Below are 24,978 nucleotides of genomic sequence, written 5' to 3'. Positions count from 1 at the left end.
TAAGTTGCATCAACAATCAAGAACTCCTCTTTCAATGGAAGATGATTTCTCTTTTAGAAGGTTAATTGGTAGGCTGATCTACTTGACTAATATAAGGCCAGATATCACTTATGTTGTGCAACATCTAAGCCAATTTGTTGCTGCTCCCACCTCAGTTCATCAACAGCCTGCTGTTCGAATTCTCAGATATATTAAGGGATCCCCAATAGTAGGGATTTTCCTTTTTGCTACAAGTAAAATTCAGTTAAAGGGAATTAGTGATTGTGACTGGGTTGGTTGCATTGACATCAGAAGGTCTATCACTAGTTATGCTATGTACATTGGTGACTCATTGATTTCATGGAGATCCAAGAAGCAAGCCACTGTATCCAAAAGCTCATCAGAAGCTGAATATAGAGCACTAGCCAGTGCCATTTGTGAGCTACAATAGCTTACCTATCTGCTGGAAGAATTCAAAGTAGACTTTAAGAAACCTACTACTTTGTATTGTGACAACAAATTTGCCCTTCACATAGATGCAAATCCAATGTTTCATGAAAGAACAAAGCATATTGAGATTGACTGCCACATAGTTTGATAGAAGGTGTTAAGTGGTCTTGTGAAGTTACTTCCTATTCCTTCTGCAAATCAATTAGTTGATGTTTACACTAAAGCCCTAATGCCTGGTGCTTTTAAATTTCTGCATTCCAAACTAGGAATGTCTGATATCCATTTCTAGTTTGAAAGAGGCTCTTAGTGTTAGTTAGCTAGTTAGTTAGAAGTTAGTTTAGTTGGTTGGAACTAGTGGTAGTTAGTTGGAAGTTAATTGTTGTTGTAATTGATTATATATAACCATCTGTACAACTTTTAGCATTGATTCAATACATAGAATTCCATTCATTGTTTTCTATTTTCTTTTCTCTCTAGCTTTTCTTGCAAGCTTTCTTGGTTAGCGTTGCATTCAATAATGAAAGACACAAGGTTTATGATATCTCTCCCATTGATTACACACAACTTTCTTCTCAAGACACTACTACAAAAAGCACATTTAACATCGACAAATTAACATTGGTTTTGTAGAAAACCGATGTTAAGCTAAACCCGGTGGCATATTTGTAAATAATGTATATTCCTTAACATAGATTTTTTGAAAAATCGATGTTAATTAAAAGACGTTAACATCGGTTTTTAAAAAACCAATGTTAACCCCATTAGTTAACATCGGTTTTTGAAAAACCGATGTTAACATATCATACGATAACATTAGTTTTTTGGAAAACTGATGTTAACGTCTTTTAATTAACATCAGTTTTTTAAAAATTGATGTTAAGGTATGATTTGTTAACATCGGTTTTTCTTAGAAAACCGATGTTAATGTTAACATCATTGGATTAACATCATTTTTTTGATTTAAAATCGATTTTGGACTTATATTTTAAAATATCAGAACTCGAGCCCTACTACTTTCCCCGCGCTATGTTCTTTGCTTGTTGTTCTTCTTCTTCGCTTCTTCTTCTTCGCGACCGTGAGAACAACTTCTTCAGCTTCTTTGTACAACTTGTTCACGACCATGACATGTAGCCACATTACCTAGGTACAACTTCTTCTTCTTCTTCTTTGTAACCGCAAGGACCTTAGTCTTTGTTGTCTTCTTCTTCTTCTTCTTCTTTGTTTGGGGAACTTGTGCTCATTGCAAGGATGTTTGTTTATGTGTGTTGCAAGGAGTTAGTTTGTGGAAGTCGTTTGCTTCAAGGATTAGGTTTTTGCTCGCAAGGTGTCATTTTGAGTGAGGTAAACTATTTCTTCTAATCATTGTGATATCTTCATCATGAGTAGTTCATCATGAGTTTTGCATCTAACATGTTACAATATGAAGGATACAAGTAACATGTAAGCATGAGTTGTTGGTTACTAATGCAGTTGAAGTGAGTTATCTCATTCCATTCCCTTTTTGTTATTTGGTTTGTGATCAATGCTGTCATCAAGTTTGTAAATTATGCTTTTTGGCTATTTATTTATAGACAAAGGGAGCCGGTTTTGCGGCTTCTACATCAAAATCTAGATCTGGGTATGTCTCTTTCTACAATTATTGTTTCCATGTTATACCCTTTAGAGTGTCTCTTTCTACAATTACTTTTGTGATGAATATACAACACTGAAGCAAAAGAACAAACATGGTCTATAGAATTGACTAAACAAACCTTTCCCTGTATGCCATATTAACACATACTAAAGACATCCTATTCCTATGTTGTCAAAATATGTAGAGGATGTCCCATAATCCATATCAAATAGGAAACAAATATGAAAACCACTCCTAAGAGATCATCTTAGATATTTTAAGATACTTTATTATAATGAGGTTATGAGATGTATCCTTAATCATTGCTCGGGGTGCTCACTCATGAGTAGTTCATCATGAGTATGGTTATTTAAAGATTATTATATTGATAATGCATTGATTCTGGAATATTTTAATATGTGACACTTAGAGTACTAAATGGAATGGTGCTTTTTGGACATGTATGGGACCCACAAACAGCAATTGGTGTAGAACCAACTTTAATTTTTTATCTTCTGGATTTTGGTTGTTGTGCAATTAATATTTATGACCTGAATTGTATTTAGTATGTATTACAAACCCTTTGAGACCTTAGATAAAATGCAATCTGTTTATGACTTTTTCAGACACCCAAAATAGCATTTTCAATGTTGTACACACATATATTAAGGGAAGAAGCTGCTGAAAGATACATATATGCCAGTTAGTAATACGGTCGTAATTGATAGTGCATCCCTCTTCACCATATTGTGCTTGGCTGCTTGCAAGTTACTTGAGTGAAGTTATTATTAATGCAATAAATATAGTACTGCTCATGTAGGCCTCTTTTCTTATTTGTTGGTGGCTTTCTCTCGGTTCTTACTTCACCCGATTTGGCCCTTGTCATTATACTTATGTGATGTCTCACAAGCATTAAGCCGTGGATCTAGTATAGTGCAGTTTGTGAATTTTTTTTTGCCTTTAGCATTTTAGTTTATAAGAGTAAGGAGATCTTTATTAGTTTAAGTAAATTCATAGCTTAAGTAAATTAGTTCAAATTTTATAGGGAGATAAATAGAGTCCTTTTATTTTAAGTTTAAGTAAATTAGTTTTGTTGGTTATTTTCTTTTTTAATTGTAAGATTTAAAGAGTTATCTTCTGTTTTAGTTCACTTCTTAGTTCTCTATAGGTACAAGATACATTTGCTTGTGACTCAATTAAGCTTCTTTTAGTGGTGATCTGATCAAGGTATGAGGAAAGCTTCAAGTCTCCGCGCCATTGTTTTAGATCTCACTGCCATTGTGACTATTTTGGTTCAAGGTAAGCTTTGTCTCTTTGTTATATAAATATATGCTTTTTCGAATGAGGAAAGGGAAATGGAGGGAAGAAATAGAGAGAAAGAGAGAGAGAGAGAGAAAAAAAAAAGAAAAGGAGAGATTGTGTTAGGAGTGTTTTGGATGAGATCAACAATTTTACAGTTATCCCTGGTTGATGTAGCAGGTGTTGAAAACTTGTAATCTGACACACTCTTAAAATCCATGTTAAGTACAACTTGGGTGTTTTTATGCACCATGGTTGGATGGTTTTAAATTAAGGGATGCTTCTTTGGTTGAATTAAAATGTGTGCTTTCGAGTATGAATTAGGGATTTATGCAAAATTGCTCTCTTTTGTGAATTTTATTTCAATTGATAGCTTTCTGCTTACTTGGTAATCCAATCATTGCAGTCTGAGCTTTCTTATTGTGTGGATCCTTCATTTGAAAAAAGTGCATAAATTGTCCTATGGCCTTTCTTAAGGTTGAATCATGTATTGGTTTTCTTTCCGGTGCTAACTATTTTAGTATTGTTGATATATGAATTAACACTGTTATTGAAGATACTGGTTAACGTGAGAACATTGTTCCTAGCATTTGAGTTCAATATAAATAAATTCAGATGAGCGAAACTTTCGATCATCGTTTCTTTTCAAGATAAAATGTTAAGTCATAGAGAGATGTCGTATGAAGTATCAAGCCATGGATAGTATGATTTATATTTTGTTTTGATGTTAAATGGGATTGAAATAGAGCCTATGGTTATGTTCTTAATGCAATCTTAGTTGTCGAGTTTCTAAAAATAAGATTGTTACAATCTGCATTCATCTAGTCTGAGTTCAAATTTATCTGTTCATTTTTTTATCAGCAAAGATATATATATATATATATATATATATATATATATATATATATATATATATATATATATATATATATATATATAGAAATAGTATCAGGGGTACTTAATTACAAATGTTTGGTTACCCATGCAATTGGTTCCAAATCAAACTACATTTAGTCTAGATAGGAACCACTGCTGGGCTCTATCATGATTTTAAAAGCTCATTCTTACCCTATTTTGGTCCCTTATTGATACAAAAACCCCTCCCTAAGATTGGTCAACCATTGATAAAAATTAGTAGAGAAATTCTTCTCCAAATTTCTCAGCCAAGTCCACATTAGAGAATATTATCTTATTCCTTTTCTGTTCATAATCTGTGTAAAATCCATAATTGGTTCACTTGAAAAAAGTATATTTGGATCATAATGAATAAATGATTTCTTTTGTAAAGGCAAAAACATCATCCAAAACCAAGGACGAGACTTGTATTCCTTGACAACAAATCTAGTCTAGCTAGTTCATTAGCTACTGTTCGTAGATCTGTGAGTGTAAGTAAAACTATGAACAAAATTAGTACACCCCCCATCAAAGCATAGTCACAATAGTTATCTTTGTTCCTAGCTTTCAATTGTTGTACAACTCTTTGTTTAGTGATGTAAGGCTCGTAGACTTTTGGAATGTGAAGGGAAGCTGTTGCCAGAACTTCCCATGCCTCTTATATTATGCCAGTACCTTTCTGCTGAATGGAGACATCAAAATTATCATTTGTTGAAAATTTTGGTAACTTAGCTCGGCATTGGAAACTCATGAAATCTTCCCATGTCTCTTAGTGTTTTGTTTGTACTTGCTATTGTGTTTCATATTTGCATTCCACACTTTCTCACAAATGATGATCCAACTTAGTGTTTCATATTTTGGGTATGGATCACACGATTGAAAACAAACTTGAACATACATTGTCTTACTACTTTGACACCAATGAGAAAATCTTCTGTTTCCATAGATTCCTTGATAAAACATCCTAAAGAAATTGCAAAGTCATTGACTAAATGTCCTCATGTCATGCTTCTTGTTATCATTGCTTTTCATTTGTAATTTTCCCTGAATTGCGGCCGACAATCCTTCAAAATGAGCCCATGGCTGACAAGCTCTTGAAGCTACTGCTTCCTCCACTGAAAATTGATTTCCGTGATCTTTCTGGCTTCATAGGGCTAGATTCCACTTCTGTATCACTTACTTTGTTAATCTTAGCAACCAGTAATTGAAGAATGGATCCACGAAAAAATGAATCCATATGTGGTGCTGCAGACAAAGGATCTAGCAGGGCAGCACATGCATTATGCTTGTGCTTCAGGGCAACTTCCTTGCGCCATGTTGTTTTATTTGATTCCACTTGATGACTTAGTTGCCTTTTTTGTATTGTTCTCCCTCACGCTCTCTTTTTTCTTTTTTGCTTGATGATTATTAATTCAGTCCCTCATATTTAAGTGCTGCTTGGACTTATAAAATTTAAGAGTTCACGCCTATTATTGGAGTTTATATTAATATTGGTCGTTCTATCTCTTTCACAGACCATTGTTACCCTAAATGGTTAAACATTTTTACTGGAGACTATTATGTTAGTTCTATGCTATTGATATGTAAATTATGATACTTGCCTACTTGGTTTGCTTTGGTGTAGAGGCAGATTGTCTTACCAGAATCTCACTTCCTTACCCCTCTCTCCCTTTGTGCGCATTTTTGAATGATAACTTTATCATTATTTGGTTTGAGTGCCGTTTCATTTGTTTTCTTATGCTCTTCTTTCCCAGTTTAGTTAGGATTCTTTTATCAGCCCGTTCTTTTAATCCAACACAATGTCAGTATTTTGGTCTAAAAGTTAAGATAGTTCCAATGATTGCTTTTTATGCATATTTTTGTTTGTGAAGTGATCCTAAGAATTTTTGTATGTAGCTTGTGTAGAAAATTGAAACCAGTAATTTGAAAATAGGATGCTTAAACTGGTTTAGGCTATAAAAAGCAAGTTTTAACCATTATGCTACACAAGTCAGTAGCATAGTTATGAAACCAGTAATTTGAGAACAAGATGCTAAACTGGTTTAGGCTACAAGAAGCAAGTTTTAACCACTATGCAACATTTGCTTTTAACCAATGTAGTGTATATGGTCCTTAAGCACACGGGTTAGTAGATCAATCTTTAGGTCAATGTATATGAAATAACATCTTTTCTCTTTTTTGCTTGATCATTATTAATTCTGATGGCAATATCAATAGATACAAAGCCACAACTGATATAGAAGTGGCCCCTGCAGCAAAATATAGAAGTTTAGTTGCTGCCACAGCTGATATTCTCTGGATTCAAACTCTTCTCTTGGAACTTTCAGTCCCTCATTCTAGACCTAGGTAGGTTAATTATTCACCATGAAGTAAAAAGAGAGTATCATTTGTATATGCAGATAGATATATAACATAACAAGGCAGCTAGAGAGAGAGAAAAAATAGAGAAAGAGAATGATAGTAAGGGAGAAGTTCATTTATGTTCCAAATTTCAGTGACATGATTGATTCATTGATTAAATTCCAACCAGCATGGCTAAAAGCTTTTGAGTTCTGCCCTTAATTCTTTTTTTATTCTTCTGTATTTTATACTTTTTTTTTCTATAGTTCATTTCATCATCATTGTAACTATAGCTGCCCATTATAAAATAGCTTAGACAATCTAGGTCTATGTTGTTTCGGTTAACCCTAGGTACATTTGGTGGTGACCTGATCGAGGTACGAGGAGAGCTTCAAGTCTCTGCACCATTGTTTTAGATCTCAGTGCCATTGTCACTGTTTGGATTTGAGGTAAGCTTGGTCTCTTTTTCATTTCTATTTTAGTTAGGAAACATTTTCTATGAATCTATTACTACTTTGGTTTGTTGCAACCCAACCTAGATATATGAACATGTTTAGATCGACTAGTGTAGCTGAAAATTTAGACATTAAAAGTTCAAGCAACACTTAAATATGGGGGACTGAATTAATAATCATCAAGCAAATAAGAAAAATAAATGAGAAAAAAAAGAGCGTGAGGGAGAATAGTACAAAAAAGGCAACCCATCCAGTGGAATCAAATAAAACAACATGGCGCAAGGAAGTTGCAAAAGCTAATAAATCCAAATAAAGAAGAATGGGAAGAGAATGATGTTTTTTACTTAACCTCCATCTCATCCACTAATTATAGGTTTTAGAAAAGGAAACTATACACATACACCTTTCATAACCCACCCACACCATCATCACCATCACCCTATAAAGTATAGGTTACCCACAATTAAATTTCTCGCCCTCTGCCTTTACCCTACCCACCTATCCTAAACCCAATAAATAAGTAAATAAATAAATAACAAAAACCCCACTTCTCCTTCCTCCTGAAAAAAGAGGGGAAAAAAAAGAAAAAAACTTAAGAGAACTAGGTCACCATTGTTCATGATTAAGGAGCTAAACAAGTAGTATAGGATGACTAAACAGATGACTGTAAGGGGCTGGTAGTGGCAGCAACAGTACTAGACTCTAAGCAAGTAAATACTGAGCTCAGGTGCTCCATTGCTATCAAGATTCATCATGTAGAAAGCTTCAGAGTCTCTGGACCTAACAATTCTCTGAAACCTAGCCCTTATGTACATGACTTCACCATTATCTCCATCACTGTTAGGCAAAACACCTACACCTATAGAAATTGGCTCCACTGCCTTCAGTATGTCCTAGTCTTTGGCTCCACATTCTCTTCTCGTGGCAAAGGCATTTCATGCATATACCTGGCCCAGCTGCAGTAGATATTGACATAGGGACTCAGAATCCACAATGTTACCAATGGTGGAAGCTAAGAATTGTGATAGCATCAGGTGACACATAACGAAATTGGCTTCCTTCACATGCTGCAACTAATTTATCTCATTTAGACTCTGACCTGGCACCTTTTTCAGCTTCATTACATGTCAATAACTAAAGCAAGCATTTCTTTCTCTCCAATTTTGGTTGCTGTCCATGTTCTCTCCCATGATTAATTTGTCATTGCCATCAATAATGCTTACTATCTGTGTAGTGCTTGGTCTTAATTTTGGGTCAGAATGGGTGCATGCAGCTCCTAAGCTTACCAATCTCATTAACTCCTTCAAATTGTACTCTCCATTTAGTCCCGTATCTGCTAATGCCTCAAGTGGCCTTTTTCTCACCTCAAATTCATGAACCTTGTTAGTATAATAGTCCTTGCCTCTACAATAGGAATTCATATTGTCTACTTCATTGTGTTTTCTTTTCCTCTATCCTTCTGTTCTGTGCATATGCATCATTATCCTAAGAATCTCCTAATTCTGGTGAACTTTTTTTTTTGTTCCATTAGTGTATTATCAATCATGGTGTACTCCCCTGCCTTTTGAACCTGTTGACAAATAATCATAAAAAAAGCATTAAGAAAGACGCTTGTTGGACTATATCAAACATTACTGCTGGAAATAAAGAACAGATACAGGTAAGCCAACAAATCCCAATTGTCACTGTATGTTTTTATAGGTTTTGTTTATGGTAGTTTTGTTGTCTTGAATGTGCATAAATGTTAAACTGAATTGATTTGTTGAGAACATTCGATTGTGGCTTGTTATTGTATATTTGCTTATGCTTCTGCCATTATGGACAATAAATAGTTAAGGTGAAGATATGGTGGAATCGTAACCAAGATTTAGTTTGTCCTTTGATATGCCAACAGTAGAGACCGAATGATTGATTTAGTTCTACTATTAAGCCTGCAGCTCGTATCTTTGAAATCCCTTGTTGCAAATCTCACAAATGAACCTATTAGTTGCCAAAAGAGTCTTTGGAGACCACCTTCTCACTACCAGTGGGAGAGATTTCTCTTTTACTACCCACACTAGAATCCCATACTTCTAATGTGGGACTAGTCTCATACCTTGTTGGATCCTAACATCCGATCTTGGTTAGCATCTTGCTTTTGCTTGTATTATTATAACTTTATAAGGATAAAGCATGTCTGTTAGGAGCTATTCCAAGCACAACCAGACTTGTCCTTACAAATCAGCCCTCCAAACGCCAATCCCACACCAAGTTGGAGGAGAAGCATAAAATAAGACATGGATTTGGGGTTTTGGAAGAGAGGGTTTGATTCAACAAACTCCATGGAATCAACAATGGCCAAACAAGACTGTTGGTTGAAGACCATCCCTCTCCAATCCAAAAGCCTCAGATAACAATGAATCACAGATAAAATGAATCTGTCATACCTCTAACATATTCACAAAAGAAGACACATACCCAACTACAATAATAAAGCATAAGCACCCCCGAAACCCAGAATTCCAAATTAGTTACATAAACAACTGTTGATGTCGATATTTGTCTGTAATCAAAATTTACATTTTGTATGTTCTTGTATGTCATGAATGTAATATACTATACAAACAACTGTTGATGTCGATATTTGTCTGTAATCGACATTTAGATTTTGTATGTTCTTGTACGTCATCAATGTAATTTGCTATATAAACAACTTTTGTTCATGTTGAGTGAACCTTAGATTCCCGTTTGAGGCTGAATGCAATGATTCTTGTGGACAGTTTGCATTAGTCATTGTATTTAGTCTTGAATTGTCTGTTTGGACAGTTTGGGGAGATTGGTATTTTTATGTTAGATTCATTCGTTAAGGTTATTATTATTTTGATTAATTTGATGAAATTTTGGTACAATGCATTTCAAGTTGTTCTCTAAGTGCATACTTGATAATCGGGAAATTAATTTCACCGATGTCATGTCATGTACTTGGAGACCAATGCGAAATGCTGCCGAAATTTAGTCAAATTATTCAAAATAATGCTAAACCTGACGTATGAAGCTAACATAAAAGACAATCTTCCTAAATGGGATAGGGCCACACCTATAAATAAAAAAGTGAGATTTTCATGCATGGAATTGCTTAGATGGATCGAAGTTGGATGAATCAAAGTCGCATGAGCCAAGAATATGAGGATGGCGTCGAGCAGTTCTTGCAATTTTCTTCAAAAAGAGGTTGACCGAATGAAAAAGGAAAATATTATTGTTCTTGCATCAACTGTTTGAACGGAAGACGACAACTACTGGACGACATATGGGAGCATTTATTGTGTGATGGAATTAAGAAGAATTACACGACGTGGATATGGCATGGTGAAGTGATAGACATGCAGAGTGGGTCCCAATCTGAACTGTTTGATGTAGAAATGGGAGATCGCTTGGAGGACATGATTCGTGACCTTGGACAATAGTCTTTTCAGCAAGCATACACCCCTGTGTATGAAGGATTGTAGAATGATTCAAAGAAGCCTTTATATACGTGGTGTAAGAATTCCTTAACCCTGTTGTCTGTGGTGTTAAGTCTAGTTAATGTGAAGGCCAGGTGTGGGGGGAGTGACAAAAGTTTTACCTCATTGCTTGAGGTAGTGCACAATCTGCTTCCAGAGGACAACACACTGCCTAAAAATTACTATAAGGCGAAAAAGATATTGTATCCGATGGGTATGAAGTATCAGAAGATTCATGCTTGCCCCAATGATTGTATACTATACAGGCATGAATTCCAAGAAATGTCCAAATGCCCTATCTGTGGGACTTCACGGTACAAAGTGAAGGATGAAGAGGAAAACAGTTCTGATGAAAACTCAAAGAAGGGCCCTCCAGCGAAGGTTTTGTGGTATCTTCCAATCATTCCAAGGTTTAAGCGTCTTTTTGCTAACGAGGACGATGCAAAAGACCTTACATGGCATGAAAATGGAAGGATTTCTGATGGAATGGTCCATCATCCAACTGATTGCTCACAGTGGAAGAAGATTGATGGTTTGTATCCGTATTTCAGGAAAGAGCCAAGAAATCTTAGACTTGGACTAGCCAGTGATGGAATGAATCCATATGACACCTTAAGCACTCAACACAGTTCATGGTCAGTTTTTCTAGTAATTTACAACTTGCCTCCTTGGTTGTGCATGAAGCGAAAATACATGATGTTGTGTATGATGATATCAGGCCTAAGACATTCAGGAAATGACATTGATGTTTATCTAAGTCCGTTGATTTAAGACCTGGAAAGTTATGGGACGAGGGAGTTTTAGTGTTTGATGCGTTTCACAAGGAGATATTTGAAATGCGTGTGACGCTTTTTTGTACCATTAATGACTTTCCAGCATATGGGAATCTCATCGGTTATAGTGTTAAGGGTCATCATGTATGCCCCATCTGTGAAGAAAACATAAGCTACATACAACTAAAACATGAAAGAAAAACAATCTACAATAGGCATCGCCGTTTTCTAACACCCGATCATCCTTACAAACGACTAAAAAAAGCTTTTAATGGAAGTCAAAAGCACGATATTGCACTGATACCGTTGACTGGTGAGCATGTATACCAACGGGTTCAACACCTGAATACTGTATTTGGAAAGACCTAAAAGAAGGATAAAAGTAAGACTTGCATATGGAAGAAGAGGTCCATTTTCTTTGATCTTCCCTATTGGTTTGATCTAGACGTTAGACATTGTATTGATGTTATGCATGTGGAGAAAAATGTATGTGAAAGTGTGATTGAGACGCTCCTTAACATTTAAGGCAAGACAAAGGATGGCTTGAATACCCGTCAAGATCTAGCTGAGATGGGGATACGATCACAGTTGCAACCAAGGTCTGATGGGAAGAAAATTTACTTGCCCCCAGCTTGTCATACTTTGTCCAAAAAGGAAAAGATAAGTTTTTGTCAGTGTCTTCGTCGGGTGAAGGTTCTACAAGGATACTCTTCAAATATTAAGAGCCTTGTGCAGTTGAAGGAGCTTAAGCTTGTAGGGTTAAAGTCTCATGATTGTCACGTGTTGATGCAACAATTGTTAGCCGTGGCTATACGAGACATCTTGCCAAACAAAGTCAGGTTAGCCATAACTCGCCTGTGCTTTTTCTTCCATGCCATATGTAGCAAAGTCGTTGATCCTGTCAAGTTTGATGAACTGGAAATTGAGGCCGCAATTATACTGTGCCAGTTGGAGATGTATTTTCCCCCTGCTTTCTTTGACATCATGATTCACTTGATTATGCATCTGGTCAGAGAAATCGAATGTTGTGGTCCTGTTTATTTGCGGTGGATGTACCCAGTTGAGCGATACATGAAGATCTTAAAAGGGTATACAAAGAATCTATATCGTCCAGAAGCATCTATTATTAAGAGGTACATTGCAGAAGAAGCCATTGAATTTTGTTCAGAATACATTGAGAAGGCTATACCTGTTGGCCTTCCTGAGTCTCGACATAATGACATAATGGGCGGTAAGGGTTCAAGAGGACTACACGTGATCACTCTAAGTCTAGAAGATTTGTTACAAGCTCACTTGTATGTATTGAACAACAATAATGAAGTTTTGCCTTACATACTTAAGCATGAAGCTTTAGTCAAACAGAATAATCCAAAAATGTCAAAGAATTGGGTGTTGAAAAAGCATAACAAGACTTTCTGTGATTGGTTTAAAGATACAATCTTTGCAGATGAAAATGCTTCAGAAACATTAAGAAAGCTAGCAGATGGGCCTAAAAGAAATATTATAACTTGGCAAGGATACGACATAAACGAGTATTCATTTTACACAAAAGCACAAGACAACAAAAGTACAATGCAGAACAGCGGGGTCACCTCAAGGGCTGAATCTCAATACTTCACAAGTGTGCATGATGCCAATCCCTATGTAGCTTCCATCCCTTACTTTGGTGGGTTCATTAATGAAATTTGGGAGCTTAACTATGTGAAATTTACTATTTGTGTTTTCAATTGTAAATGGGTTGACAGCAACATCGGTGTGCGCACCGATGATATAGGATTTACGTTGGTAGAACTAAAGAAACTTGGTTACCACAATGACCATTTCATCATGGCAAAACAAGCTAGACAAGTATTTTATGTGCAAGACCCTTGTGATGAAAGGTGGTGCGTGGTTCTACAGGGCAAAACAATTGGTGTTAATGTAGAAGATGATGATTCATACATGGACACCTATGTTTTTTTTTTGTCCACACAAATCACTCCTAACGTTGTCGAAGAAGAAGAAGCTAACGACGTTCATGCTAATTGTAATGATCATGATGAAGGAGAATTAATTAACATCGTCTAATGTAATTTTCTATTTATATATTTGATTTTTGCTAGATTGATCTACATAATTCATATAGTTATTTTTTGTAATGTTTATTAACCCTGGTTTTTTTTTTGTATAAAGGATCATGGCTTCTCCACCTGGCTCGCCTCCTCCTTCTCCTCCTTCAGACGCATCAGCTTCACCGTCTGCCATGAAGTGGACACGCAAAGCCACACGTCTACGATAGTTGTCTACTAGATCACCTGGTGTTGAGAGACCAGTGGTCCATGTTGATCCTGCTACCGGCAAGGCCGACGGTCCCCATAGGAAGAAATTAAGAGCATATTTGGGGGTTGTGGCGTGTGATAAGGTGGACGTCACGTACATGAACTAGAAGGAGGTCCCTACTGCTCTGAAGGACTTGATTTGGGAGGATATTCAGGTATTTTTCTTTTCTTATTTGATGTACTTTAATTAATAGCCAAAAAATACATTATTGTAACAAATAAACCTTATTTGTTATTGTCAGGTAGAATTTGAAATCCCAGAGGCTTCTGACAGTATGACAAAAAAGAAGTTACTTAAGACTGTCGATGAAAGATAGAGACAGTTTAAATCAGACCTCACAAGGAAATGAGCCCTTGCAGCCGAACAGGACGATGTGGATGACACTGTCTGTGAGAAATACGACATAAGCAAGGAAAAATGGACCCAATTTTTCCAGACTCAGAGACCCTTCTTGGGAGGTATGTACCTTTCCATTTAAGTTGTTTTTCAAAAAACATTAACTTGTTATAATTCATTCTAGCAATTTGAAAGATTATTGTTTTATTTTTGTAGGATGTGCGGAAAAAGGCACAGGCCATCCAGAAACAGAACACTGCCCCCCACGTTTTGTCTCGTGGGGGTTATGAATATTTAGAGCAGAAGCTCTTGGCTAAAAAGACCAAGAAGAAGCTGGAGGAAGCTGCACAGTCAGGAAGTGTTGATGACATCATCGACCCTCCATCCCCCATCAGACGCCACGTGAAGTGGAAGATGGCCCGCACCAAGAAAACAGGGGAGATGACGACTGAGGCCGCAAAGGAAATCGCTGATAAGATCGTAAGTCATTTTCAACTAACGATTAGAATTATATTTCTTGATTTTGTGAATGCCATGTACAAATGTGTCTTTTCTATGCAGGATTCCTTTGAGGAGCAGGCGTCACAGGGATCCTTCGTCCCCCATGGACGTCAAGATGTTCTCACCGCTGCTATTGGATGTCCAGAACACCCTGGACGTGTCTGTGCTGCTGGAGCCGGTGTCACCATCAGGCAATACTTCAGATCAGCTCCATGGACGTCTCGCAGCTCTTCCTTGCTGCCTCCTGAAGAATTGCAACAGCTGACCCAACAAATCAGGGACCAACTAGAGGAGTCGATCACAGAGAAAGTGACTCGGCAGCTCATGGCATTGTTCAGCTAGATGTAGTCCCAGTTTCAGTCCCAGATGCAATCTCAGGAACTTGCACTGCCTCTGAAGCCTCTGGTTGGTCCCTCAGGTCCTCGAGTAAGCACAAAGGAGAGTTGTGTTGATTCCTCAATAAACGATCATGAGACGGGTGGCTCAGACAGGTGCGGCTTGTACATCGAAGCAAATCCTGCCCACCTGGTTGCCCTGAGAAGGCTTTATGAGGGATCCACTATTGTTCATAACACTCCTTTGTTGCCTAGCCAAGTAAAAATGGGTGTGGAGGAGGTTAAAGATCCAGATGCTCCCGTTCCTGTACCCACTGATGAGGTTTCCTTAGTGGGACAGTCAATTCACACCTTCCTTGCTTGGCCGACACATCTGGTCAAGCCTTTATCACAACAGGTACTTTACTCTTACTATATATTTCTTCTTTTTGAATTAATTCATTTAGCGTGCCTCAAATTAGACCATTTAACTTTGTTTCATGAATAGGCAACTGTGTCTCTGGCAAAACCACCTCAAAAGCCGAATCCGGAGATCGATGATCTGCTTTATCTAATGGCATTGACTATCTCAGAGCTTTTCTTGAGGCCTTACCAGGTTACATGGGATGCCACCGTGTTCGGGGTCTTTAATCCAGACTTTCCGCTCTACATAAAGCACGAAGACCTCTCCTAAATCGCATATGGTGGTCAATATCTCAGCATATCAGTGTTACAATTGTGGATTCTGTAAGTCATTTTAGATTACTTTTAATTACCTAAGTTATTGCTTTCAATTCATAAATATTTAACTTTGACTTAACATAAACAGGCATCTGACTGAAACAAGTATGCGAGCGGGGAATTCTGATCTGTATGGATTCCTCGAGCCACAATCCATTCAGAGTTACATAAGAGTTGAATACAGAGTTCAAAACGCGATGTCTACCTTGGAGCCTACATGAATGAGTAAGTCACACAAAATAACTGAATTTAATTAATGTTTACTAATATACTAACCCATATTCGTCTCCACTGCAGCGGACACTGGCAGATGGTGGTCATTGTGCCCAAGGAACACCTAGTTGTCAGGTTTTGTTTTTTGCATAACAGGCTAGACAACTAACTTAAAGGGATAATTAACAGGTCAGTGTTCTTTTCAATACATTTGCATTCAAATACCTCAACAACACCAGTTTTTAATTGTTACTCGTCTGGAACAGTGCTTTAAAAGGTCTTGATGATGCTCCATAACCTAAATCAAAGACTCCTGCTAGGTGAATTGTCGTCAAGGTACGTCATTTACATAAAACTTCCACTTATATATACTTCTTATGTGTCTGTACACTAATTGTTTAATTAATACCCAAATTTCATTATATATTTAGTGTAATCGACAAAAAGGAAGCACTGAGTGTGACTATTATGTCATGCACTGGATGTCCACCATCATTTTAGGAAGTTTCAGGAATAATTGGGAAACGGTACGTTTATTTCAAACAAATTCAATTTTTTTATAATTTGTATTACATTATTAATTTATTATCATTTATTTCATCATGCAATATTTTAACAATCCTAGACCATTGGAGCCAGAGAGATTAAAGGCGCTTCGAATCCAGTGGGCACAATATTATCTCTGAGTTAGAGCTCAGAGCTAACATTGGTTATTTATAAATAAATGATGTTATATATAACTAACTACAACAAAATAAGTGTATACATGATGACCGTTGACATTGATTTTCTATAAAAAAACCGATGTTAATCTATTAGTTAACATCGGTTTTTCTAGAAAATCGATGTCTACATTCATCATGTATATACTTATTTTGTTGTAGTTCTTTATATATAACATCGATTATTGAGAAAACTGATGTTAGCTTTTTTATGTTAACATAGGTTTTTCAAAACCGATGTTAATAATAATACATTCAACATCAATATTTTTAACATTGATTTTAAAATTAATGTAAAATGTCGTAAACAACCGATGTTAAAAGTGTATTTTCTAATAGTAAGAACTTCCACCGTAGATATATATGGCAGCATACTAATTAAGCTTCCCAAACTGGCAAACAATATGGCGGTCTTCCCACGCGTGGGTCCTTTTCATTTTGTAACCTTCTCTTCATTTTCTAAGAAAACAGTTTTGTCAATTCATGTGCTTGTGTAAATTCCCATCAAAATGAAAAATTGGTGCGTGTGGGATTGTGGGGTTGTCTTTAATTAATTACTCCTTAGGGTCCTTCTTATCTTTTTCGGATGTGGTCCCTTAATGTGAAATTGCAAATTAATAATTGAATGGTGTCATCACTTGGCTATTTCAAAATCACATCAAAAGCCAAAGAAATAAGAAGCATACAGCTTGCGGTCTTATTCCATCACGCAAAATAAATCAACTTGCCGATCGAAGATTTTATACCAAATCGTTTGTGCTGTCATCTCTTTTTTGTGATGAGCTTCATCACTTTCTAATGGTGGGACATTTAAGCCTAGAAGCTGAGAAAATTCAAACCCTTGCATTTTTTTTTTATCGCGAAAGTTGGGTCAAAGGAAGATAGTTTACTTCTGTCCAAGGACATTGGAATGTCAGCATTCAAACTTCAAAGTAATATGAGCCATTCCATTATTCAGTGTTGAAAAGTGTGCGCGCTCCTAGTCTTAGAGAAAATAGAATACTTATCAAGATTCGAGAAATGCTGGAAAAAAATATACTACCCATTTAACATATTAGTTTTTCCTTAAAGGACATATTAGTTATTTTTAATTGAAATTCATAAAAAATTTTAAGTATAAAAACAAATTAAGAAGACATTACATATATGGGAATCAAATTAATAAGAGTTTGAATGGGGCTAACAATCAACATATACATAATCGTTAGAGATAGCGTCCAGATGATAGGGATTAAACTGGTAATATTTGCTCAAATAGGAACCAATTTAATAAGTTTTACATATAGAAATCAAATTGAGAATCTGTCACATGTATAAGAATTTAATTAGATGTTTATCCTACTTTTTATTATAAAAATGAGGCATAAGACTAAGGTCCGTGTAAAAATATAATAAAAAGTGCTTTTAGTACCATTTTAAAATTAAAATTAGAGTTTTACTTCACTAATTTGCGTTATAAAAGTTTGCATTAAAAAATACTTTATCTAAGTGATCAAAACTCTAATTTTAACTATAAAAGCAATACTAAAAATACTTTATCTAACTTTTGTAAAAAAAAATGTGAAGATATTTTTCTAGAAAATCTGAAAATAATTTCTTTGCCGTTTACACTTGTTTGATAATTTGCCTTGCATTCGACTCACATTCACATGTTTGTATAAAAGACTTTCCTTGCATGTTCTTTGGCTTTGACCCGTTCCGTAGTTTAAGGCCCCCACAATTGATTCACTTGCTATCATCAACCAATGCCTATACCTCTTAGCATATCTTTATTCTCTAAGCCTCTTATTATGGCTTCTCCAACTCTTGTATTTGTCTTCCTCCTATTTCTCTCTCTCTTACCCCAAGTTATTGCCTCCAAGGCTGTGATTTTTGAAGGATTCGATGATGAAAACAGTGAACTCAATCTTGAAGGATCTTCCATCATCAAAACCAGCCGTTTACTTAAACTCACCAACAGATCAACCAATATTGTAGGCCATGCATTCTATGCCACACCCTTCCAAATGCTTAACAACACAAACCAACCCTATGCTTATTCCTTCAGCACCAATTTTGTTTTCTCAATTGTGTCCCCAAGTTCTGGTTCTGGTGGCTTTGGCCTTGCCTTCACCATAGCACCCTCAACACAGTTTCCTGGGGCTGAGGCTGGCCATTATCTTGGCCTTGTTAACTCCACCAATGATGGGAATGAGTCAAACCACATCTTTGCAGTTGAGTTTGACACAATGAATGGTTACAAAGATGACTCAGACACTGAAGGAAACCATGTTGGGGTAAACATCAATGGCATGGACTCAAATATTACTGAACCAGCTGCATACATTAAAGAGGGCACTGATAAGGTAAAGGAAGATTTTAGAATGGCCAAGGTTGATGCTGTCCAAGCTTGGATAGAATATGATGGTGAAAACAAAACTCTGAATGTAACAATAGCTCCTTTGTCAAAACCAAGGCCAAGCAAACCAATTATAAAGAATCATATCATTGATCTTTACAATGTTATGGAGGAAAGCATGTATGTTGGTTTCTCAGCATCAACAGGCCAGGAAACAAGCTCTCACTATCTTCTAGGGTGGAGTTTTGCAGTGAATGGTGTTGCCCCTCAACTGAAAATTTCCAACCTTCCAAATCCACCACCAAAAGAGAAAGAACCGACATCATTTCCTTGGGTCAATATTGCAATTGGCGTCTTGTCTGCTTCGACTTTTTGCCTCTTGTGTATTCTGTTTTGTATAACATGTTATAGGAGATATTATATGGACTTTGAGGTTCTTGAGGACTGGGAGATGGATTGTCCTCACAGGTTTAGGTACAAAGATCTTCACTTAGCCACAAAGGGGTTCATAGAGAGCCATCTCATTGGAGTTGGAGGCTTTGGTGCTGTGTACAAAGGTGTGTTGCCTTCCACGGGAGCTGAGGTTGCTGTCAAGAGGATTGTGAGAAGCCCTTTCCATGGAATGAGGGAATTTGCTGCTGAGATTGAAAGCTTGGGAAGGTTGAGGCACAAGAATTTGGTGAACCTTCAAGGTTGGTGCAACAAAAAGAATGATCTACTCTTGGTCTATGATTTCATCCCAAATGGTAGCCTTGATTATGTCCTATATAAACCCAACAACAACAACTTTGTTTTGAATTGGGGGCAAAGATTCAACATTCTCAAAGGCATTAGTGCTGGACTATTATATTTGCATGAAGAGTGGGAGCAAGTCGTGATCCATAGAGATGTGAAAACTAGCAACATTTTGATAGATGCACACTTGAATGCACGTTTAGGTGACTTTGGACTGGCGAGGCTCTATAACCATGGTCAATTGTCACACACAACAAGTGTGGTTGGCACTATTGGTTACATTGCACCAGAGTTAACTCGCACAGGAAAGGCTTCCACAAGCACAGATGTGTATGCATTTGGGGTTGTGCTCCTTGAAGTTGCCACAGGTAAGAGGCCTCTTGATTCGGATCAGTTTTTCTTGGTGGAGTGGGTTATTGAGAAGTACCACTTGGGTCAAATTCTTGAGGTGGTTGATCCTAAGCTTGATTCACTTTATGATGAGGAAGAAATTGAGTTGGTTCTGAAATTGGGTTTACTTTGCACTCAGCATAGAGCAGATTATAGACCTACCATGAAACAAGTTACAAGGTACTTGAACTTTGATGAACCTCTTCCTGATATTGTTGATTGGGGACATGGTGTTTCTGGGAGCAGTAGATTGAGTTCAGGTTTCTTAGAAGTTACGTATTCTATGGGAACTGTTGAAACATTAGGGTATTTGTCATCCATTAGCATGAGTACTAAGTCCATAGATGCTGGTAGGCAGCAAATAATCATATAGTAACATTTTACACTTTAATGTATATTTCTCTCTAAATATATCCACATATATAGTTCTAGTGTAATTCTTTTATTTGATAATAATAACAATGCTTTCCTAATTAATCCATTAACACGTTATATTTAGGGGTGGATATGATTTAAGTAGGTTCAGCTTTATTTTAAATTAAATTAAATATAAACTGCACTTTAATTATTCAGGCGCCATAAACTTATAAACTTAACAGTTAAGGAAGAACGAACAAAACATAAAAAACATAAGGCTGAATATATATATAAATATATAATTTGAATGTGATTGTACATCGGCGGAAAGAATATCTTCTTATTGCAATTTTGCTGGCAATATGCTAATATATAAAGCAAGTTACTAAAGATGTAAATACTCTCATAAAAATGCATAAATTAAAAAAAAATACACACATAAAAGTTCTGTTCATATACTATAAAGACGTACTGTCTTTTTTTTGAAGATGAGATACAAATAGCAAGTAATTTGATAGCTTTTAAAACCGTTGAATATACACTTGACGCTATAGAAATTTGTACAAGAACATAGCTTTCCATGATTCACGTACGTGTAAGACATTTAGACGTTATAGTTAGTAATTGTTAACTAATCTTGTCTGGTAGTTCTTACATTAGAGAAAATCTAAAACTGAAGGTGTGAAAGGGTCAAAAAGTAATAAAAATAATTAATGTAGTTGCATAAAATCCATATTCATATGTATGTATATTAAAATAAAAAATAACCCAGTTATTTTTTTACAGAGAAATAACCCAGCTAATATGTTCATTAACATTCAAGTAAATTAATAAAATAGTTTTTACTTAAAAATTATGGGAGATTATTTAGGTTCATGTTTTGATGACAGGCATGTTCTCGGTGGTCCATGCTATTATTGCTATAAATGGAGAAACCCATTTAAGCATTTATTAGTTATATTGACACCTCTTAAAAAAAAGTTACTGTGAGGTCCGACACAAGATATTCTCATTAAGAACGAATTGATTTTAAGGAGAAAATGATATTTCATCATATCAATAACTTTTTCTTATGAAGATTAAATCAAAGTATTAATAAATCATGTAATTTTACCATACCAAACTTAATCTTATACATAACAATAACAACATTAGTATATAATATAATAGCTAATCTCTAGAAATGATTGTTTTGGGTATTGTTTATTTTTTTAAAAAAAAAATCGAGAAATTAAAAAAATATGTGATTTTTTAAAAATAAATTAAAAAAAACATGCACTAGTTATATTAACTTAAATAAGTTGTTAGGCGTAAAAATAAAGAATAAATGTCATACAGTGTATTTTAAAAAAAATCTATATTTGTTTTATTAAACCTTACCTTATTGATTAGTTAATAAATGAGTTTGTCTTATAGTCTTATCTAACTCAAATAAAAATATATTTAATAAAAAAATTTCTTCTTTATCGAAAAAATAAATAGGCTTATGGCAAATTGAGCCATACACTTTGGCAGATCATTTGACCTATTTTAATATCCTTTTATTATGTCTTCCTAAAAATATTTTATTATATATTTTTGGCATAAAAGTGTTTTATATTGATCGGACAAGAATACTTTATATAATTTTTTAAGATTTATTATCTTTTTTCTATTTTTAGTCCCTTACCTATTTTTTTAATAGTCAAAGTTTTTTTTTAAAAAAATTATCCTTATTTTTAGTCCTTTAATTCTTTTTTTCTTACTTAGCAAAAAAAAAGTTAAGAGACTAAAGTCAATCAAAAAAAATATTTAAGGACTAAAAACAAAAAAAAATATATAAAATATTGAGGGACTAAAAAGATAGAAATTTATTTTATTAATTCTAATTTTAATAATTTATTAAATAAGTAAATTATAAATTAAATTTTTTTAATTTAATTCAATTCAAAATATGTAAAGATCTTTCTTGTCCTAATCATATATAAAAACACAACATATATATCGTGTAAGTATTAATAAGATGAGTACTATAATATTCAAATATGTATCTATACTCATAAATATTTGTGAATAATTATTATTCATATCTAAATTCAGACTTACTTAATGGATAAGATTACATTCATCATGCTGGTACCAACAAGTTGAATTCAATTGCCATTATACTACGATTTCTTGCTGAATTAATTGCAGATTGACATTGTTCTTCTATTAATCGATCTCATAAATATTTTAATATAGCAAAGCTTTCATGAAAATCCTCTAATAATTAAAGGCTTCTTTCTCAAACATTGAATTAATGAAAAGTTTGATAGATTAGTTAAAAATGGTTTGAGTAGAAGCTGACGGGGGTGTCCGGTATGTACCGCAGTCAGTGGTTGATAGGCTTCTTTCTCAATTTGATGCGTTGCAAATTCTTGTATTTTTGGAGTTTTATATTTCAATTTTAAGTAAATTTCCAATCCTTAAAACTCAATTTAATTCCTAAAATAAAGTGACCAAATAATCCCTCGGTATTTTATAGGAGGAAAATGACTAAAGGAATAAAATGTTTTTGTAATCTTAAGGAATTTTAGTAACTTTTTTATTTTCTTTAAAGACTTAAGCAAATGATTTATTTTTCAAAGAATGAATTAAATGTTTACTCTATTTTTTTTTATTTAGTCATACTTCCTCCATCTCAAAATAAGTGTTAGTCTAAATTGTTTTATACATAAAAAACTAATAAATAAATGATAATTTTACAAAACTAATCTTATTAAATAGATAAAAGATAATAGTATTAATGTTAGATTTAAAAATTAAAATAATATTTATTAGGTGTATTAGTGTAAAAAAAGTGATCATTAATATTATATTTAAAAGTTAAATACAACAGAACAATTTTTTTTCTAAATACAATACTTATTTTAGGACGTAAGTATTTTAAATTTAACTAAATAAAGCTATCATATTTGTTTTGTGGTTAATTTAAAATTTAAAGAATATTCTATTTTTTTATTTTACTTCATGAACATATTATGGGAATCTGGTTGTAATATTTGTATATGTATATTATATCCTAACAGTTGAACGCGACTAGTTAGAGAAAAGTAAAAGATAATTCCAAGGATCCATATTGTAATTATCACATCTTTGGTGAGATGGAGTTTGTCCTCATCATTTTTATGAAGTTTGAAGAATAATACTGAACAAGTTTCAGGCAATTTCATTTAGTCAAGAGCTGTCAAATACTAGTACTTTTCACTTTCTAGTTGTTTGCTTGTTATCTGTTTTGACTTAGAGGGAGGTTTTTTGGGCATGTATACCAGCAATCAAATTGTTGTTTAAGATCATTAAATCTATGATATCAAGCTTGCACATATATAAGTAAATCAGCGTAACATTTTTCGTCTAAATGTGACATGTTTGGATAAATTCCCAATAAGCACGGATAAAAGAAAATAAATTAAATTAAATGTTTTTGACATATTAAAATTAACTTATGCACATATTAATTTATAAAATCTCTGTCATTTAACTTCTTCAAAAGACTTTTGACTTGTTTATAAACTAATTTTAATTTATGGAAAAAATTAAATTTATTTTACTCCTTATTCTCTTCTCTTACAACCGTTTATTGATAAGTTTATTCAAATAAAACCTAAATTTACATCTTCTCTGCAATTCTGAATTAGTGAATCACTGATTGAAATGAATTTAACTACACATTACTGGTTTTCAAGAAAGGCAGCAACCCCAAATTGGAATGAGGTTTTTTTTACACTCTAATTGAACTGATTAATCATTGAAATAAACAGGAACATGATGTTTCAGCATGTACGGACGTAAAATAGAACAAAAGGATTGTGTATAAAAGAAAAAAATAACTTGGTTACAAAATAATATACTAAATCATTGTAATATTCCTCAAACATCTTTAACATTTGTGCAGGGCTTATGGACTGACGTACGATGTTTCGTATGTTTTGAACTGTACCGATGCTTCTGCACATTTGTAAATGATGGTAAGACAGGACTCTTTATAGCACAAAGCTTATTCTTCATAAGCCAAGAGAAGAGAAATTCCAAGCCACAACCTTTTGGAGAAGTAGCATGTGAATGCCTAGTGGAACCTTTGAGATAACCCTCATGACTACAATTATCACAAACTTTGGCATCATTGGAAAAATGTGCAGAAGATGATGCAACCAATGCATTGGCATCAGGGAGAAAACGGTTGATCATATAAGTTGGAGATGGACCACCATTAGACTCTGAAAGCTTTAATCTCAAACCATCTTTGCTGTCACTATGAGCTGCCTCTGATTGTTGCATAATGTCTGATGCCTCTGATAGTGATAGAACATCCACTGCATCTGAGAACACATCATTCTGCTTGTCATCATCCTCATCGTCGTCAGCATCACAACCATCATCTTGATCAAACGCAAGAGCACCATTATCAGCTTTAGTTGCTTCTTTTAGTGGATGCCAGAGGCAAGGAGGTGGTCTTAGCCGAGGGGTGTCTATGTCTCCATCATAGATGCTATCACTCCTCTCCATGGTTTTGGGCTTCCCTGGGGCTTGTTCCCATGAAAATGGAACACTTGTATTTAGTACTGTACTATTAAGTGAGTTTGACAAGCAAGATCTATCTGCAACACCTGAAAAGCCTAAACGTTTTGTTGACAATAGAGGTGCATTGAAGTTTAGCTTTCTAGGTCGTTTAAAATCCATGGTCTCCAAATTTTTCTCTCCTTCCTCCAT

General features: G+C 34.8%; 2 protein-coding genes and 2 non-coding genes across 17 annotated transcripts; 3 read left to right on the top strand and 1 right to left on the bottom strand.

Annotated features, from left to right (window-relative positions):
* The first annotated feature begins 1,701 nt into the window (after nucleotides 1-1,701).
* On the top strand, nucleotides 1,702-17,710 carry LOC100790645 (uncharacterized). 14 transcript variants are annotated; one of them, XR_005892241.1, is made up of 15 exons: nucleotides 1,716-1,770; nucleotides 1,856-1,904; nucleotides 2,001-2,047; nucleotides 3,253-3,340; nucleotides 6,926-7,023; nucleotides 13,454-13,754; nucleotides 13,842-14,058; nucleotides 14,153-14,416; nucleotides 14,498-15,169; nucleotides 15,260-15,498; nucleotides 15,581-15,717; nucleotides 15,790-15,894; nucleotides 15,972-16,041; nucleotides 16,137-16,232; nucleotides 16,331-17,704. It is a non-coding gene; the product is annotated as an uncharacterized protein (transcript). The 14 variants fall into 14 exon arrangements; XR_005892240.1 differs by having other exon boundaries at nucleotides 1,702-1,904; nucleotides 3,210-3,340; XR_005892239.1 differs by having other exon boundaries at nucleotides 1,702-1,904; nucleotides 16,331-17,703.
* On the top strand, nucleotides 3,467-3,549 carry LOC113002267 (small nucleolar RNA R38). Its single transcript, XR_003267810.1, has one exon. It is a non-coding gene; the product is annotated as a small nucleolar RNA R38 (small nucleolar RNA).
* A 277-nt stretch (nucleotides 17,711-17,987) lies between the features above and the next one.
* LOC100791358 (lectin-domain containing receptor kinase VI.3) lies at nucleotides 17,988-20,423 on the top strand. The gene has a single exon (XM_003530252.5). It carries the CDS (start codon nucleotides 18,173-18,175, stop codon nucleotides 20,261-20,263), a length of 2,091 nt encoding a protein of 696 aa, XP_003530300.2. The 5' UTR covers nucleotides 17,988-18,172; the 3' UTR covers nucleotides 20,264-20,423.
* A 3,715-nt stretch (nucleotides 20,424-24,138) lies between these two features.
* Nucleotides 24,139-24,978, bottom strand: LOC102663314 (uncharacterized). The gene has a single exon (XM_006583605.3). It carries the CDS (start codon nucleotides 24,976-24,978, stop codon nucleotides 24,139-24,141), a length of 840 nt encoding a protein of 279 aa, XP_006583668.1.

This window comes from Glycine max, chromosome 7 (assembly GCF_000004515.6).
Source record: "Glycine max cultivar Williams 82 chromosome 7, Glycine_max_v4.0, whole genome shotgun sequence".
In the NCBI taxonomy this organism is placed as follows: Eukaryota; Viridiplantae; Streptophyta; class Magnoliopsida; order Fabales; family Fabaceae; genus Glycine; species Glycine max.
Note: the sequence above shows the minus strand (reverse complement) of the source record. Positions and strands in the feature narration are given on the sequence as shown.